This window comes from Oxyura jamaicensis, chromosome 1, assembly GCF_011077185.1.
Source record: "Oxyura jamaicensis isolate SHBP4307 breed ruddy duck chromosome 1, BPBGC_Ojam_1.0, whole genome shotgun sequence".
Lineage (NCBI taxonomy): Eukaryota > Metazoa > Chordata > Aves > Anseriformes > Anatidae > Oxyura > Oxyura jamaicensis.
In genome coordinates this window covers 111,817,673-111,835,828 of record NC_048893.1, presented here as the reverse complement: position 1 = coordinate 111,835,828, position 18,156 = coordinate 111,817,673, and the positions used below count along the sequence as shown (strand labels likewise).

The 18,156-nt window shown below is 37.1% G+C and overlaps 1 protein-coding gene across 5 annotated transcripts in view; it reads left to right on the top strand.

The window, feature by feature from the left end:
* DSCAM (DS cell adhesion molecule) overlaps nucleotides 1-18,156 on the top strand; it is a 478,055-nt gene that overhangs the window by 369,299 nt on the left and 90,600 nt on the right. For all 5 annotated transcript variants that reach the window (XM_035315830.1, XM_035315828.1, XM_035315829.1 and 2 more), the window contains exons 13-16: nucleotides 419-515; nucleotides 1,997-2,125; nucleotides 8,509-8,676; nucleotides 12,710-12,780. In XM_035315830.1, the coding sequence (XP_035171721.1) occupies nucleotides 419-515; nucleotides 1,997-2,125; nucleotides 8,509-8,676; nucleotides 12,710-12,780 (465 nt within the window). The remainder of the gene's footprint in view (nucleotides 1-418; nucleotides 516-1,996; nucleotides 2,126-8,508; nucleotides 8,677-12,709; nucleotides 12,781-18,156) is intronic.

The window sequence follows — 18,156 nt, the reverse complement described above, 5'->3', positions numbered from 1 at the left end:
AGACTTCAGTGACTTGAGTTATTTTCAGAGCTATCTGGAAAATTTTGGAGGCAGCAGAAGGCACCATTTTGTATGGCAAATTTCAGCAAACTGTTAAATACTTGGCAAACTTATGAGTGACTGGGAACAAGGCTCCTGATGAGAAGCTACAGGAATAGGTGGTACTCCAACTCCTGACTACACATGTAGAGCTGATAGCCTGCTTCCTCAACCCAGGTGTTGCTAGTTCTGATAAGTTTCAGTATTTTGGATGCTTTACTATGCGTATGTATGTATGTATGTGTATAACATGCAATATCTGTTTACTACTGTCAAGTAAAACAGTTTGTACAATTTTTCTTGCACCATACAGAAAAGCTGTTGGTTTATTTTCTCTGCATGCTGTTCGATCAATCACTTCTTTTCAAACCACCTATAGATTTTGCCAACTGTACGTGAAGATTCTGGCTTCTTTTCCTGCCATGCCATCAATTCTTACGGGGAGGATCGTGGAATAATTCAGCTCACTGTGCAAGGTAGGAAGAGGACAACATAAGGAAAAAAACACAGCTATTGTAGTACAGTAAGTGTATGCCATGCTCAGAAATCTGCTGGGGGAGGGAGGCTCTGGTTCCTAATTAAATGTATTCCTCATTGTCAAAGAAATGAGGAGCTGCATTAAAAAGCTCAGTCTCTCATTTTCCAGCATTGCAAATTAAATCAAAACAAAGGATAAGCTCCAGAGTCTTTCTAGATCTGCACAAATTAATAAGGAGAGTTTTTTTTTTCTTAAATATACTAGCTGACAATCTACTAAAGATACTTAAAACTAATATATTCAGTAGGAACAGTGGATATAAGGGGTTTACTTTGGCGAGAAGGGAGAAAGGGTTTAATTTGTTTTTAAAGAATGAATGTGCTTAAAACACAGATAAAGCAAAAACAATCTGATTTTATTTCTAAAAAAAAAGTTAAACCCAATGTGTGTCTACAAACAGAATATTTCAAGTTTAATCAGTCAAAATAAATTATAATCAGTATGTACAATGAAAGCTCTAGGAATCTACGTTGCCTGAGGCTGGGGTTCCCCTCCCACAGGGTCTCACTCAGGCAGACAGCAGCAAATTCTGGAATGGTTGAGGTGACAGTGTTGGAGATGCAGAGCAGAGGCATGACTTGGACACTGGCCACTCCTTATTTTTCTGTGATGCTTGTTCCTGTGCCTGTATGCCTTTGAGCATGCACACAGTAAATTTCTAGGACTTTCAGATTTCTTTCTCCCCATTCTTTAGTTCACATAACTACAGATTTCAATGAATGCCTAATCATTGAATCACAGAATCATAGAATACCCCAAGTCGGAAGGGATTCACAAGGGTCATCAAGTCCAGCTCCTAAAGCAGCCTGTCAAGAAATTCAGGTGAAGTTTGGGAAAAAGTTCACAGCAACACTAGAGCTCAATTGAACTGCCTTTACAATTTTAAAAGACATTAGTTTGGATACAAATGCTATTTATTTACTTTCTTAATTCTGTAGAGGTAGAAAGAGGCTTTAGTGTAGTTAAGACTTTTAAACATGCTCAGATTCTTACTCCCTTTCCTCACCAAATTTAGCACTTTCAAGTTTAGCATTCATATTTCTACCATCACCTTCAATTTAAAACTGTAGAAGTATAATTGAAATGTCATGTTCAAGGCAAACATCTTTCCCAAAATTAATAGTCCAATCTGGAGTGCTTTTAAGGAAGTGTAACTGTATGTAGCATATTAGAAGGTTAAACAGAAGTTAGTATTCAATGTTATATCTGTGACTCTTAGCTGAAAAGTGACTTTTACTTCCTCTGTTGAGTATTCTTCTGTGGGTGATTAACTGGCTCAGGGTACTAATGAGTGACTGGAGAAAATGACGTGAAAGCTTACCACCAGTAAGCCATGTGAGTGGCTTATGCCCATTAGTGTTATCTTGTTATGGATGTGGGCTTTCTTCTGGCTAAAACTGAGCATTTGTGTTTACTCAGAGCCCCCTGACCCTCCTGAGATAGAAATCCGAGAGGTGAGAGCGCGCAGTATTGCCCTCAGATGGACCATGGGATTTGATGGAAACAGCCCTATCACTGGCTATGATATTGAATGCAAGAATAAGTCAGGTAAAAAATAATCTTCCCTTGAAGAAATCCCTGTCACTTAACTTTCTTCAAGCCATTCATCATTGAATTTGTATTGTAAAAGATAATTCATGAATTGAAAGTTCCTGATGGAAAATTTTACCAAGATTTATTTAATCTTTCACAGTATGATTTATCTTCATTTGTTGTCTTTTTCTGAGGTAAGGAAATTAAGTTTAACAATTGCTGCTTTTTCCATTTACCTGAGAAAGCTACATACAAGTAAGGGGGAAATATTTTGTGTAAGTAGTAGCTGGTAATGGTGTTTTGTCTAGCTGATTTTTGGTCCCTGATACAGTCCCTGATCTTTTTTCCATTTGGATTTTTTTTTTTTTCATTTCATTTTCTGCATTTCCCTATAGAAAAATACCTGTCTTTACAATTAGCTTCTCCTGTAGTGCTGATTTTCAATTTTCTATCTATATATGAGTACACGGCACCTTACCTGGAAATTTAGCAGTGAAATTGTGTAGTTATAATTTATGGGTGAAGAACGCTGTATGGTAGTTTTGTGAAGCACCATGCTGAGTTTTCAGTAATGTACCGGAAATACTTCGAAGGGTAAGACCAGCAGCACATATTGGCAGGCTAATGCAAGCAGAGACCTTTCTGCTAGGTCACCATAGAGCCATATCAATGAACATTTAGTAAGATGAGTGAGATGAATGTGAAAAAAATAAATACAACCCCCTAATTCAGGAAAATACTCCTGTTCTGGTAGGTATTTATTTATTTTTTTTTTCTTAAGCCCCCAGAATTGTCTTCACTGTTTTTTGAAATCTAACACCATTCAAGCTGTGTTGGAACTATGTTTGTGATGTAAGATCATGCTTTAAATTAAGAACATTGATAGGCACTGTCCTTGAGTCATGTTTTGAGAAGGGAATAGAAAGAAAATTGAAAGAGAATAACATTTTCATATTTTAAGTATGATTAAAAAGACACTGATAAATTATATTATACTGCCTTATGTTGTTGGTGTTTATTGCACTATTTGTAAGGTGATATAGGAATGTTTTGTGTGAGGTTGTTTATACTCAGTTTATGAAAGCAACTATAGTATTTTTATAGTCTTCTCCTTTTAGTTCTGAGGTGTAAATATGTACTTGTTCATAAAACTCTAAAATTTACCAACTAAAAATATCCTTCTACCCGTCTTTACTATCCTTCACTTCTCATATATTGTGTAGTTCCTTTGTGCTTTATTAGGCAGAAGTATTGTGGTACTTGTATTACTGGACAAAATATTTTCAAAAGTGTTAAATTAGTCACCATTTTCTCATGGCTTTGTAAAAGAAATTGATAAAGCACAGGTGAACATGACAACTGAGAGGCTTCATGTAGAAACTCCCCACTGAGGCTGTAGTCAGGAATCACAGGTTTGGAGATACAGACTAGGCAAGGATGCCTTCAAGGGACATGTATATCTAAAAGTTCCTGGATCTTTACTCTTTATTTCTTTTTCTTTCTTTTCTGTAACAACTGGATGGCTGAACAGTTTTTGAAAATCATTCTGGCCTGACAGGCTCCTTTCTGACCCTAAAACAACACTTGTATTTCTGAAGGAACAATATAACTCAGCATAACCCATAGCTAGGAAGATTTAGCTGCTTTCCTTTTGGAGGACTGGACAAAGTCCCTTCTGACTTCAGAGCTCTAAAATATCTTTGTTAGATTTAGTTCAATGTCATCAAGTGACAAGACTGAGTGCAGGCAAAAATTAAGAGGTGATCACTGTGAACTTGCATTGCAAAATTATGTCTTCATAATATGACATGACAAATCAATAGCAAGACAGCAAAGGAAGCCTCATCAAATTGGATGAAAATATCAGGACAAAACATAGTAATAGAGGTTTAAAAATGTAAAAGAAAAAAATAGGGGGTGGTAGAACCAGGGTAGGAGAAAATACTTATTTATCAGTGTATCAAGGCAAATACTTGAGGTCATATCCTGAAAAGAGCAGATTATCTCACTACAAACAACAGAAGTGTTTGTTTATTTGTTTTTAATCTGGGGATAAATGTTTGGAGAGACTAGGATCAGTTTTTCTAGATTGTTGCACACATTTTTTTTTTTCATAATTATGTCATCAAGAAGATGAACAATGAAGATGAACAATTTCAAAATCCAATTTAAAGAGCATTACTCTGTTGTGGCCTATTGTAATATTTTAGCCTTTTTCATTCAATTTGCTGTTGTTTGTCCATGATCATTATTCTCAGCAAGTCAGATTCTTGGTGTTATAACTTGAGACGTGATGAACAAGACTGGGAGGCTTTAGCTCTGTGAGAAACTGCAGGATGAATGGATGGTGCAACATAGTCCTCTGCACTGAACAGCTAGGACTACTTTTCTCTCTTTGAGAAAACAAAGGGAAAATGTCCTTGCCACAAAGGCAAGGGTGGCTTACAGATATGCCTCAATGGCTACAAAGTCACTAGGAGGATGGTGAAACTTTTATTCTGCAACTTATGGTGTTCCTTGCTCAGACAGCCAAGAAAGATCTCCAGAACAATCTTCTTGGAGATGGCTTCTGCCTGGCTGTGACAACAGCTGTGTCTTAGGTTCTCTGTAAATGCTGGAAAACATTTCTCGCTTAGTTGTATGTTTTTTCTTTTTCCCAATGTTTCTTCACAACCAAGATGTCCAGGTATTTTTCTTCTACTGTTTCTCCCTTCATCAAAAGGTTTAATTTTGGTATAATTAGTTGACTCCAGCAGGTGGTTTCCATACATAAGGTGATATACTAAAACTAAAAGCAGATTTCAAAGCTGAGTCTATTGCTAAATTTTCCATCTATTTTACTTACTCTGGGGACTCAAAAATGGGTCTGCAGTTGGATGCATAATGTGGACTTCACAAGGAAAACTGCAAAACCTCTCAGTTTCAGAGACTGTTCAGATGACCACTTATCATGCATGAACTCTGCTATATGGTACTACCCTCATGTATCCCACCCATCCTTGCCATGCCATCAGACAAAAAGACATATTGGGTACCCTCTACAAGTGTGAATATGCATATTGCGTATGTATGGTTTTGTTTTGTTTTGTTTCATGTGTCTTGTTTGTTTGTTTGTTTGTGGTCAAGAGCAGTATGAATAGTGGGAGCTCAGCATTTCAGGCCATTTCAGTATTCAGATACAATGTCTGTCTGTACAGAAATGTAACTGTGGCACTCAGACCTGGTCCTTCATTGAAATCACTGATGTGTAGCCATCAGGCCTTTCTATCTGAGGTATACAAAATGTTTTGAAGGTAGAAACAGGTAGGTGGATTTTTTCTGCATCCTTAGGTAAAGTCCTGCCACTTCAGGATGCAGATGCTTTTGAAGAACGGAGGCTTTTTTCCCCAAAACCTGCCAAGCAGGCAGCCTCAGCTGGCTGCGGTGTTGGACCGTGTCGCTAGATGGCACCGCAGGCAAAGACAGATAGTTCCTCACCCGCGCGTGGGAAGAGGCAGTCATTTCACTGAAATTAGAACTGAAGAGCAAATAGGCCTAATTGTCTTCTGTAGAGCAATCCCAAAGCTTCAGCCTTTATTTTAGGAATGAGTGAGAAGCTGTTAGTTTTCATAAAATCATAAATGTTTCATAAATCATTGTGTCAGTGTGCATTTTATATAACATCGAGAAGTGCCTGGATGTCACATTTCATGAGTGGAATAAAAATCACATTTAAATTTCCATGCTTAACTTTAACTTTTTGCTGTTGTTGTTGTTAGCCTATTGCTACTTGTTTTCTGTGCTTTTTCAGTCTTCTAGGTGAGTAGATTTTAAACCAAGGAACCAAGAGTCAATCCTAATACCTCATTGAAAAAATATTTAACACCTGTAAGCAAGAAAATATTTTTAGGATTTGCCAGAAACAAAATGAATTAACACTTATTCTTTTTTTCTTATTAAGACTATTTAAACTGTTTTTCAACTGAAAGCAATTTTGGAGACAAATTGATTAATTTTTTTCTGCACTTACTCAGCTGGGGTGATTGCCTTTGTTCATTTGCTTTCCTCTTCAAAAAGGGGATACACATATCAAAATATAGCTCTGAAGTTCAAACCTTAGTTATAAATAAACATTGGAAGCCTACATTTATAAGTACAGAAGACTGAGTTTTCATCTCTCTTCCTCCATGGTATGCCATTATTTAATCTACTAAGAATCACAGGAATTTTCAAATCCATTTATTTGATTTCTGCACTTAATATATACTGCAGAGTTTTACCACTCAGAGGTCAGTATTTGAAACTAGTGCTTGAAAACTTAAGCAATGTAGTATTATATGGACAATATTAAAAGAAAATATCCACATCAAGGGAAATTTAACACATTCTCCAAGCTAAATGTGTCTTTTCTTTTCAATTCTTTTCCTGTTGGCATGGTATACTCGAACAGAGCCTCCTTCTGTGCTTGTAGATAGTCTAATACAATAGAATATAACTGCTGATCAAGATTTCCCAGGGATACAGAAATAACCCATGCTATTACTACTGCTGCAGTTTAGTACAGATCCTGGTAGTGCAGTTTTGCACATTGGATTCAAAGGTCCCCAGATATTTTCATGGCCTCTTATGCAGAACCCTTGTTACCATGACATACACCAGCCAGGTCGAGGACTCTCCTCACGGCTGAGGAGAGCACGTGGGCTTCACCACACCCTAGATCAACCTTGTCACTCCCCTACAAGTTCTCTCATTTTCTAACTTATACAGAGATGTAAAGTTCATATCTGTAGAGAGCCTCTCATTTCTGGCTAATTCTTAACCGACAGTGTCTGAAATCTCGTTTTGGTACATTGTGGGGGTTTCAAACTATCCTGTGAAGCATTTGGCTTTGGAGAGCTTCAGATGTGAGCAAATGGTTACTATGTCACTTGGTAAGTGACATATTTTAAAACAAAGTATCAGGGATTATAAGCCACAATGTAGGACACTGATAACACTTCTCTATTAGCATGTTGAAGAAATTCTGTAGAGTTTAAGAAAATCAACTGAAAGCAGTCGGTACTGCCTGTGGGTAACTCTTTTAGAGCTTTTGAGGAAGCTTTGGCAATCTCAGTTACCAAGGAAAAATAAATCCAAGTGCATTTGGTTAGCACATAAATGGCTAATTCCCAAGTATTTTTCTGGGTAAATTAAGCCACACAGACAAGCAAAAAAGGCTCTGTGACCAGTGAAGCTGCAGATGTCATTGTGACAACTTGTGTACCTTCTAGCAAGCTACATATAAAGAATTTACACAGTGTGTGCAAATATTCTGTATCTGAGTAAACTTTCTATTTTTAAACTAGTCTTTCTCATCTGCTGAGCTTTCCTTGAATCTGCCTACAGTGACCCATACTGTAAAACACTACTGTAGAGCCCTCAGCGACATCACCCTTAGGATGTTGCAGAGGTTAAAAAAGAAACCTTGGCTGCTGTAAGAAAAAAAATGATGGATGGCAGCTCAAAAGAGATAGCAAGATGCTTTAAACAGATAGATTCTGCAATTCTGTTTGCAGAAACTAACTTCATAGATGAAATTGAGGGTTTGCTGTATTTAGCCAATTTCAATCCTTTTTTCCTATTATATGTGTGGAGAATTTATTAAAATATAGCTGACAGAGGAACAGCAATTACGATTAATAACAATGCACTCTTTTTTTTTTTTTTTTTTTTTTTTTTTACAGATATATGCAAACAGCTAAGAAGATTTTTAATTCCCTGTGTTTTAAACTGTTCTTGTATCCTAACATGAGTCAGGGCAATAACAGCAGTGCTGGAGGGTGCTGAGTCCCATGTCTAAGCCAGCAAGGTACTCCAAGCTTGTGCTAACTGTGGTCTGAGTTCCTGGAGTTTGGAACCAAACTTTCTGCTTGATCTCTGCTAATCCAAGAACTCTTCATTCCTATTTATGAATTCCCTTTTGTGAGCATAACCAACTTCCATGCTGAATCGGACTCCTCTTCTGGAGCAGTGTACTGGGAGCTGACCACCACAAGCAGCAGCTCCCATCTTTTTCAAAATTGTTCCACTGTAACAGTACTAAAAATAAAAATAAAAATAAAAACCGGCATGTACACACAGACACAAAGCTGGAGAATCTTTGCTGCTCTCACCAACCCTCAAAAAGGCAGAGGATCAGCTATTCTCTCAGATTTGTTTGTGGCCGAGATCTTATTCTTTACAGCGCTACACTTGAAGCAGCTTGGAGAGCCATGAAAGAATGTGATCACTTGTTTTTTGTATATAGCACTAGGTATTATCTGGGTTAATTCTACAAGGGCAGAATCCTGCTGCACCGGATGGTTTAACTGCAGACTTTTGTTGATAACATTAACATCATATTTTATATGTCTGTTTTGTTTTAATCTCTTATTAAATAGACTCTTGGGATTCTGTTCAGAGAACCAAAGATGTTTCCCCTCAACTAAACCAAGCCACTATCATTGACCTCCACCCTTCCTCAACTTACAACATTCGCATGTATGCCAAGAACCGCATTGGCAAGAGTGAGGCCAGCAATGAGCTCACCATCACAACTGATGAAGCAGGTACACTCTGGTTTTGTAGCATCTAAATCATGCTGGGAATTATTGTTCTCTGACGTGAGGAGTCTTTACTTGAAATTCTGCCTCTTGCTGCAGCTACATCGAAAGAATTACTGATTTTTTTCCAATGAAACACTGTGACTTTTGTAACTTCATCATGCAGGCCTGTAATTAAAGCAGTTCGGTGGCATCTAGTGGTCAAAGAAGACATTATGCTCCAAATTTTCAGTTTTGGTTGCTGGAAAATGCACACATGTATCCACAGTTAGGCATCACAACCAGCATTGTATTTCTATGTATGGTTCAGACCCTGTGGATCTTGTGGCTGTTGTTAGATGCTGAGGTATTAGTATAGGTAACTAATTTAAGTTATCTGCATTTGATAACATTCAGGAATGCAAAATTCCTTTGTCTATTCCATCCCCCAGCCCACTCACCGTTTAGTTTTCTAATTACTGTATACGTCAGTTGGCTGTCATTAATTAGGGTCATCCCCCTGTTCTTTGTTTCCATGTATTCTTCTATATCATTACAGGTTTCTGTAGCAAGAGAGCTGTGCCTGCATTTTCACTTTAATGTCTGGAGCCTCTTGTTTGTGTGCTTTAATTGCTGTCTTCCAATGCTGTCTTATGTTTATTTCTCAGGGCTATGCCTGATGAATGCTCTCACATCACAAGTCCTGCATGTTACATGTGATGCAGGAGAAGACTTATGGGAGAAAAGTGCTACAGCTCTCTTGAAGCAGTTAGGAATGAAAAAGTTGAATGGTTGTAAATACTTCTGCCAGATATATATTGTAATTATATATAATGGTTAAAGGTGCACTTTTAAAAGTAGCTAAGCGGATTCAACACCCTTAGCCCACTGAAACAGGGTAACATTACTCTGAAAAGACTTGATCAGGCAGGAAGTTGATAATTTGCATTTGAAAACACATTTTAACTTGGTAATTCTAGTTTTTCTGCTATTTTATCTGAAGTCAGAAATGCTTTCCTCTTTGGGGATTTTGAAAGGAAAACCATAATGCAGATATCTGGGTGACTGTCCTGGCAGTGAAAACCCTATTTCTTTTTCAAGATTCAAGTTGGTCTAGACTTTAAACACTTGATGATGGATTTTCAGTTCAGTTCATATGAGTATAATTCTATAATTCCCACTCATTTTCACTGTGGGAGAAGCTACCACAGTGAAAATGTGCCCCTTGTGAGAAGAACATGTTTTTGGTTCCAAGGGACTTTTTGAATAAGAGTAGGATGCAAGGGCTCACAGTGCAAAGCTGAGTAAACAGGACACAACATGAGCTACATTTCTTTCTTCACCAGGTGTTTGGTTTTTTTTTCATCCTAGTGGAAGGAAGGTTATGAAGAACATTCACATTTTTATGAGCTTTCAGTGAAGAGCTTTATTCATGGTGAATAGTTTGCAAAATATTTCTCATTTGGTCAGTGTTCTTCTCTTCTTTTATTCAATGAAAATATTAAATCCCTATAGAAAACAGATTATTCGTTCTTCCATCTGGCATCATCTATATCTCCAAAATGCCCATCTTTCCTTGTCCATAAACATCAAAGTAGAGTGTTGGTTCTTGGATCTCCTCTCTCATTCTCAGTTTTTCACTCATGCTTAGAATATTTCTTACTTGCTGAGTTTTTTTTTGTTGTTGTTGTTGTTTGTTTGTGTGTTTGTTTTTGTTTTTGTTTTCTGACTCATAATTAAGTTGTCAGGACCAGCAGCTGACCCGAAATAAATCAATAAATAAAATAATTTTAAAAAGCCCCCCCATGAATGGAATGGAACCTTATTATAACATTTTATTCAGTTCTTTGTAAACAAGTTTCAAAATGATTGATCCTTTTGTTTCTGTTTTTAAAAGCACCACCTATTTGGAGAGACCAGCGGTGAGGAACTGTATGCAGAAGTCACTGATCCTCTTAGGGAACAATTGGAAGAGGGGAGGTCAGGCCTAGGCAAAGTATGTGATGTTTGCCTCCTGGGTTTTGATTTCAGGTGGTGTGCAATGCACAGGACTATCATTTTTTTGATCACTGTTTACTTCTGTCCTCTGTTTTTACAATAGCAAATGGAAAACAGCATGGGTGAAGGGAATAAGGGAAAAGCTAATAAGAAGAGAGCAAAATAAAGGTACAAGAAAGGCAATATAAAAACTGAACAGCTCAAGCCAAGCCATTTGCAAGGGTGTGGATTACATATTTCATATTACTGTAAACTAAGTGACCCAGCACTAGCTATTTGAAAGAAAGCTGTAAAGGGTCTCTGTGGCAAATGGACAGTCAAGCACTTAGTTTTGTACTTTCATGCAGCTAGCCATGATTTCAAAGCTTACAAACCACATCTTTTCATCTATACCACCCCAATTTGTTCCTATGTTGGAAAATGCACTGCAAGTACACTCTTTCACTAATGCTTATCAGGAAGAAAAAAAAAAAAAAAAAAAAAAAAAGGATTTTATAGAAGTTGTTTAATATTGAAATCAATAGAGCAAGCTGAGATTTCTGTGTTATGTCTTTGTCACAAAATCTCTATGTCATTAAGTGTGTAAAATAAATGACCTTTTATTTAACAACATTAACATTTCCCATGGATGCTGGGAACAATTCAGGTCTGTAAAAACTTTTGGGGTCTTTCAAGGAAAATGTAAGACTTTAAGGAGCACATTTTAAAACCTATTTTTAGGATCAAATGCTTTGCTCGATTCTGCTACATTATAATGTTCCCAGAGAAATGGCATTCATGTTAGTAAGCAGGGGGGAGAGAATCAAGGACAGAATTAAAATAAATAAATAAATAAATAAATAAATAAATCATAGAGACCTCATTTTTGCTAGTGGACTTTTTTTCCTCTCCTTCTTGTACATGAATGCAAGGAGAATGGAAATAAAGTTCTTTCAACCTTTGAAAATTTTCCCTATGAAGGACAGTCAAGAACAGCACAGCATAGGGCATATTTAATAACTTAAACATATTACAGGTTGTATTCTGGGTCTTCTTGCTTTCATCAGTTAAATGTTCTGGTTCCTTTCACTACAGCTGTCATTTACTGCTGCTCCACCTCCAACAGCCCCATCTTACCCTTTTTATCGCCTTACTTCCCTTGTCATGGTATTAAAATTAATTCAACTTTTTACTGAGGCCACATTCTTCATCTAGGGAACTCTCTTGAAACAGCCTGAGATTACTTCATTTCTTTCTTCAGATCTCCCTTTTGCAATGATTTACCTCGCTGAGCAAGCAATTTACTTCACACCTCTCCATTCAGTCCCAGTCGATTCTTGATCTGCTTTGTAGGTGTCATTCTGACAAGCAAGTGCTTCTAGACTCAGGGCCTTCTCTTCTCATTTGTATTTAAGTCATCATGCACACCCTTGGCAGCATATCAATAGTAGATGAAACTCCTCCTTACTTAGCGTGGGCTGTAGCATGCTTCTTCCCCCTGATATTTTTTGTCTGATTCCCAGTCTGGGATACCTACATTGGTCAAGGAGGAGGGCATAGAAGGATTATAAATTGTGCAGGTTTTCATGTATAAGACATCTGATATTTGGCTGCATGTGCTCAGTCTCCAGCAAACAAAGGGTGTCCCTCTGGAAAGTGAGGCATGATGAAGGCTGGCTGAGGAGGTCCAGACTCACCCGCATTTAAATGGGTTCTGCTACTTTGCTATCACTTACAGAGCTCTGACACACAAAAATACATCTTCCTTATTTACAAAACAGAAGCAGCATTGTGAGCATGTCACTAAATGAGAAAAATCATTATAATTCACTCTTATTTCATTTGCCAGGTTGCTACATTTTGGTGTTTCTTGTATTTCACTGTTGATCAGAGATGATACCTGAATAAGATGCTAGTCTCTGGTTTTCTTTGATCAAAGTAGTGTCTTCAGTTTATCATATGATACTGTCACTGCCCAAGTCTTTGTGATGCTGGTATGTTAATATGGTAGCATAGCATATGAAGTGCAGAATTCTGAGTTCTGTGAGGACAGGTTTGATGTATCTCTTTTCTTTCTTTCCAGCTCCCGACGGTCCACCTCAGGATGTTCAGCTTGAGCCTATATCTTCACAAAGTATTAGAGTCACCTGGAAGGTAAATACACACAGCCATTTTTGTGTATTCAGAGAGTATCAATTGAGATAAGTATTATAACTGTGTATCAGAATTATTTTATTCAGGGGAGACCTTGCAAGTATTTTTACCAGCAAATCTTACAATATTCATCATTAAGACTGGTGCATTATTTAAAGAAAGAACATTCCAGTGGGGAGTAAGAGCAACAGACTCTTGCCTCTACCAATGAGAATTACATCTCCTACTTCTGGTTTCAGAGGTAAGGCTATATGCATGGAAAATGCATATATTTGCAGAATTCCAGTGTGGTTTTGGGGAAATTTTCCTCAAACCATTGGAGCTAATGGGATTCTTTTTTTTTTTTTTTTCCCCATTGCAATGGACTTTGGGAGAGAGCCGTATTGACATCATATTTGCACAGAAGGAGCAATATAGTGTCTCAATATAGTCCATGAAAATTGATGAATCAGAGAAACTGATTTAAAAACATCAGCAACTGTTATTATTAAAAAGTTCTCGCATGTCTTGTGATTCAGTTCATCTTCTTTAAATTTTGTTCAGTGTTCTGAAAACCACAAAATGTTATAAATGCTTTCAGGGTAATATCAGAGGTATTTCAACTATGTTTGAATTGGTTTTGTGCATGATCTCTGCACAGTGCAGGTGGACTTATAACTGCTGAGATGTTCAGCTCGTACAGAGAAACCTCATCTGACAGGATTTTTCAAATAGTTCAATGATATTTTTAAAACAGTGGATTAAAAATTCTATCTCCATGAGACATTTCAATACTAAGCTCAAAAAAAAAGTAGTCTTTATCAGACATCTTATGCACAGGACACAAATATGATACTGATTCTTGGATCTCTTCCACATTTTGAAATTACATCTAAACTGGTTTTCATTAGATGGACTGCAGAAAACCAAAGGGCTGTGGTCTCTAACCACAGGGTTACTTGGTGGGTGAAGTGAAACATGGTAATGTACTTATAAGAGGCATACATGAAGCAATGATTTAAGTTCAACATAGTAAGTAGAGAAAAGGAAGTAAACATTAAAGTAATGCATAGTGTACAGTGATTCTCAACAACCAAAATAAATGCTTAATGGGTTGTTGCTTTTTAAAACACTTGAGAAATGTACCTGCAATCAGATCTAGCCAACTATAACATCCAAGACTCTATGCGTGAACTTGTTTTAATGTTTTCCCTTTCTCTTATGGACATGTGGGTTGGCAAATTGAAAGGCTTTGCTTGTTTTTTTAAAGTTCACTTTGGGGAAATTTTCAAAAGCAACAACAGAAAATAGGCACCATTGCTTTACTGCTGGAGTTTATAGCTGCCCTTTGTGATTCTGAAGATGCACCGTTACATTTTATAGATGCAGATATGTGCAGTCAGCCACAGGACGATTAAAATTTCCATATATCTTTTTACAACACTGCCTAAAATATGATTCAATTTTGTACTTCCAGGCTACATCAGCTACAAACTAGTGCCCTGATTTCTAGGTGTTGTCTGTAGAGCAGAAGCATATGAAAAGAACAACTGGAGTTGTATTTTTGTGTAAACAATTCTCAGGATCATGTTTGGAACTAGTTTGTTTAGTGAATGCTTGTCAAGTAATGATCAGTATCTGCTATAGCAAAATAATCACAGAAATGAGCTATGTATTGAATATATACTCCATTGTCCCAGCATGCCTCATGAGCTGAGCATAGAGAGGGATTTTCATGGCTGGAGTGAGCTCAGGTTATGAGCTGTGACTTGGAAATGCCAGCTGATAAACCTGCAGCACATATTAAGACCAGGAAAGGCAGGTCCATGCTCCCAGAACACACCCCAGGTGAACCTGGTACCATGTACTCTGCAGACTCTGGCCAGACATCTGGTGTTTGCTGCAGGCAGCACTGCCAGACTGCACACCCAGTCTCCAGGGTCTTCCTAGAGACCAAACTCATGTTAAATGTTAAATTTGTGTTTGCACAAAACTGCTGTCTGCCTCTTTTTCCTTCACAGCCAAGACTATGCATTCACAGCACCATGGTGTCACATCTGCCAAATGGGCAAGATGGCAGATCTTTAAATTTATTAACCAGCAGTGTCTGATATGTAGTCATGCAACACAAGAGGAGCTTTAGCAGTGAGCTTATATTGGTAGCATGTCCTCTAGCCAGTGATAGCTTATGGTCCCATCATGCCACAAGACCCTGTGATGTGCCGTTTTGCAAGCAGCAGAAACTTGAGAGTTCTTCTTGTGAAAGGATTAACAGCAGAAGGCAACACTGGCACTTCACTGAAATTCTGATCATTGTGATTGTACTTTCAAGACCCTGAATGCTCAGCTTGAAACTATTTGCCTTGATTTACAATCATTGCCTTATCTGATGGCATGTGTGGTGCTGGATGCAGTCAAAACCTAATTATTTTCCTTGACCTGGAAGTTCCTTTGCAGATAAAATCGAAGTCACTGAGCTACCTTCCTGAGGGGTTAGTGCTCACTTAGTCCCACCTTTAGTGGACAAGTTATTTCATGAATGACATTTTGTAGCAGCTGTCCCCTAATTAAGAAATCCCAAGCCATGAGTGAGCCATTCACTTTCCTTGAAATTCTACAGTTCTACCCCAGGCAGATCACTTTTAGTCCATTACTCAACAAGGTACCACAGGACATCCTGTAGCTTTGTCCCATGATGAATCCTGGCTTTTGGCTAGGTCCCCATGATGCAGTACAGAGAGGAGTAGGACTGCTGAAGGCATTTGTTGCATTGTGCAACATGAAGTACTTGAGAATAAAGAAATATCCCCATGAAATCAATGCTATTTTGTCATGGAGGGAAAAAAGCACCCAGTAATAGCCTGTTTTTTTTGTTGTTGTTTTTTGTTTGTTTGTTTGTTTGTTTTCTCAGAAGCATGTGGAACTTTTGCCATGGAAACATATGATGACATAGAAAAGAGATTGTGTTGAGAAACATAGTTATGTTTAAAATTGAAAAAAATAATTTAAATACAGTGTAACAGCAAAAGGAGCAGTGAACAACATATCAATTATATTTTATCTTGTATTAAGTACTATTTCTCCAGCTTGCTGCCATCATTAATCTTCATTTAAAGTTTATTTTAGCCCTCTTTTTAGAAAAACCTAGTTAAGCAAAGGTTCATAGGTCTATGTTGTGTTTAATCCCTTCTCCCTGGTAACCAATGATAGAACACAAGGGAACAGTGCAAAGCTGTGCCAGGGGAAGTTCAGACCTGATGTTAGGAAAGATTTCTTACCCTGAGAGTGGTCAAATACTTGGAACAGGCTTCCTAGTGAGGTTGTTGATACCCTGTACAAGTGGTCAAGCAGTTAGATTAGATGATATTTGTAGGTCCCTTCCAACTGAACTATTCTACCCTATTCCATGTCTATGTGTCTACATACGATGTTGGGTAACAGACTGAATTTTTAACACTCAGCACTTTTGGTAGTTTATAATAATGCAGCAAGAATGGGAATTAAATAGGAATTCTCATCTAGGAAAGAGCGTGAAAATATTTGTCATTTTTTCTTGTAGTACTTTATAAAGTAAAAGAAACATATATAGGCATATGAAATATTCATTCTCTTCTTTATGCATGCATACAATTACTTTATCATGCTTTGCAGAGTCATCAGTGCCTTACTTTAGAAATATTGCATTTTATGAGATAAGTAAGATCACAGACTGAAATGTTTTCATAATGTTCTACAACCACTGACAACGTTAACAATATTTTTTCCCGTGAACATCTTTTAATGGACAAATGAATTTTCTACTCAAAATAGACCTACAAACAAGAAAGTATATACATCAAATGTGATTTATTTTGTGCAAAAAGTCAATCCAAAATGAAGCATTTAGATAGTGCTAACAGGGAACATTTGAAATTTTGTGGAGCAGAATATGTCAATGCTTTGTTCTGAAGTGACTCTGAGCTTGTTTTTTCTTGTATGTCTTAAAGTGGGAAAAAAAAAAAAGCAAAATTTTAAAATGCTACTTAAAGAACAAAAAATCCCCTGACCTAAAACAATTACAAAAATGTTTCATAAAAAATACCAAATTCACCATTTTATTCCAATTAAAAAATGAGAAACTACATAATTACAGAATTCTCAGTGGAAAGGCTATTCTGATTTCAATTCATTGAATTCAGAACATTTCAATGCATAGTAAATTTAAGATTTATGATTTATCATTATGTTCCATCTGCTTTACAGTATGATGTGTGTATATATGCTATCTAGTTCTGTATTCCAGTATGTAAGAGGTGTACACTCACTTCTCTTTTTACACTGTCCATACCTTATGGTATATAGTGTTGTACATACAGTATCTTAATGTGTGCTGTATGTTTCAGTAGGTAGCATATACCACTCACTAAACAACAAGTAAACTTCATTATCTGGTGTATGTATGTGTTTTACATGTGTTCTTTGTGAGCTCAATATGCCATGTGTGTTTGCAGCAAAGGCTTTTTATCAAAAGTCTCTTGTGTTAGTACCTGGAAAAGTTCCATTTGCAGCCTTTAACTCTGAGATGCTTTAGACCTTGAGACTTGCACCTGTAACAGTGCTTATGTTAACATTTCAGTCAAGAAATTCCATGTAGACTGTAGAGGATTTGCCAAATTATGGTAGAATCTAACACTGATGGAGAGAAGTGATGTCCTGTAATAATTAAACTGGTGACTTTTATACATTTAAAAAAGAGACCTGCAACATTGTCTGAAAGCTCTCATTCCTCTAATAATAATGTTTGAGTTGTCTGCTACCTTGTCCAAGCTCCTTTTCTTTTAGTCAGTGTGAAATATTTATAGATCAGTTTAATTCGGCCTTTTTGCCTCTCCTCATCAGTACTGACAATGCACTGACATCTTTCTAAAGAAGTTTTTTTTTGACAAAACATAGAAGTATTCAAACAAGAAAAAAAATATTATCTTAGATTAAAAAATAATTCTAATCCTTGTTACAAGGAGTTCAAGTCCTGAATCTGCAGATTTTTGCATGCTAAATCCTAATTTGGTCACCTACACCTGAGCAGAAAGCACCATGTTTGTAGAGAGCTTATCAGTACCAGAAGAACTGCAATAATAGTCAAAATATTATTCTTGCTTCAAGTTTTGCTTCTGTTTCTGAAGGCAGCAGGAAGAAAGAAAATAAATCATCTTAAAGGATAATACAGTGAGTCAGATCCATCCAGTGATACCTTTTGTATACGGAGAGGGTGATTTTTGCAGAGCAATGATTTGTTGGTAGAGGACGAAAGGCAAATTCTATGCTGGTTTTATTAGCTCCAGTGAGACTTTGTTCCAGCAGAGAGTAAACGTGCTGAAATAGACAGGTCCTGTGGCAGAAAAGGATATTCTTGAGAAA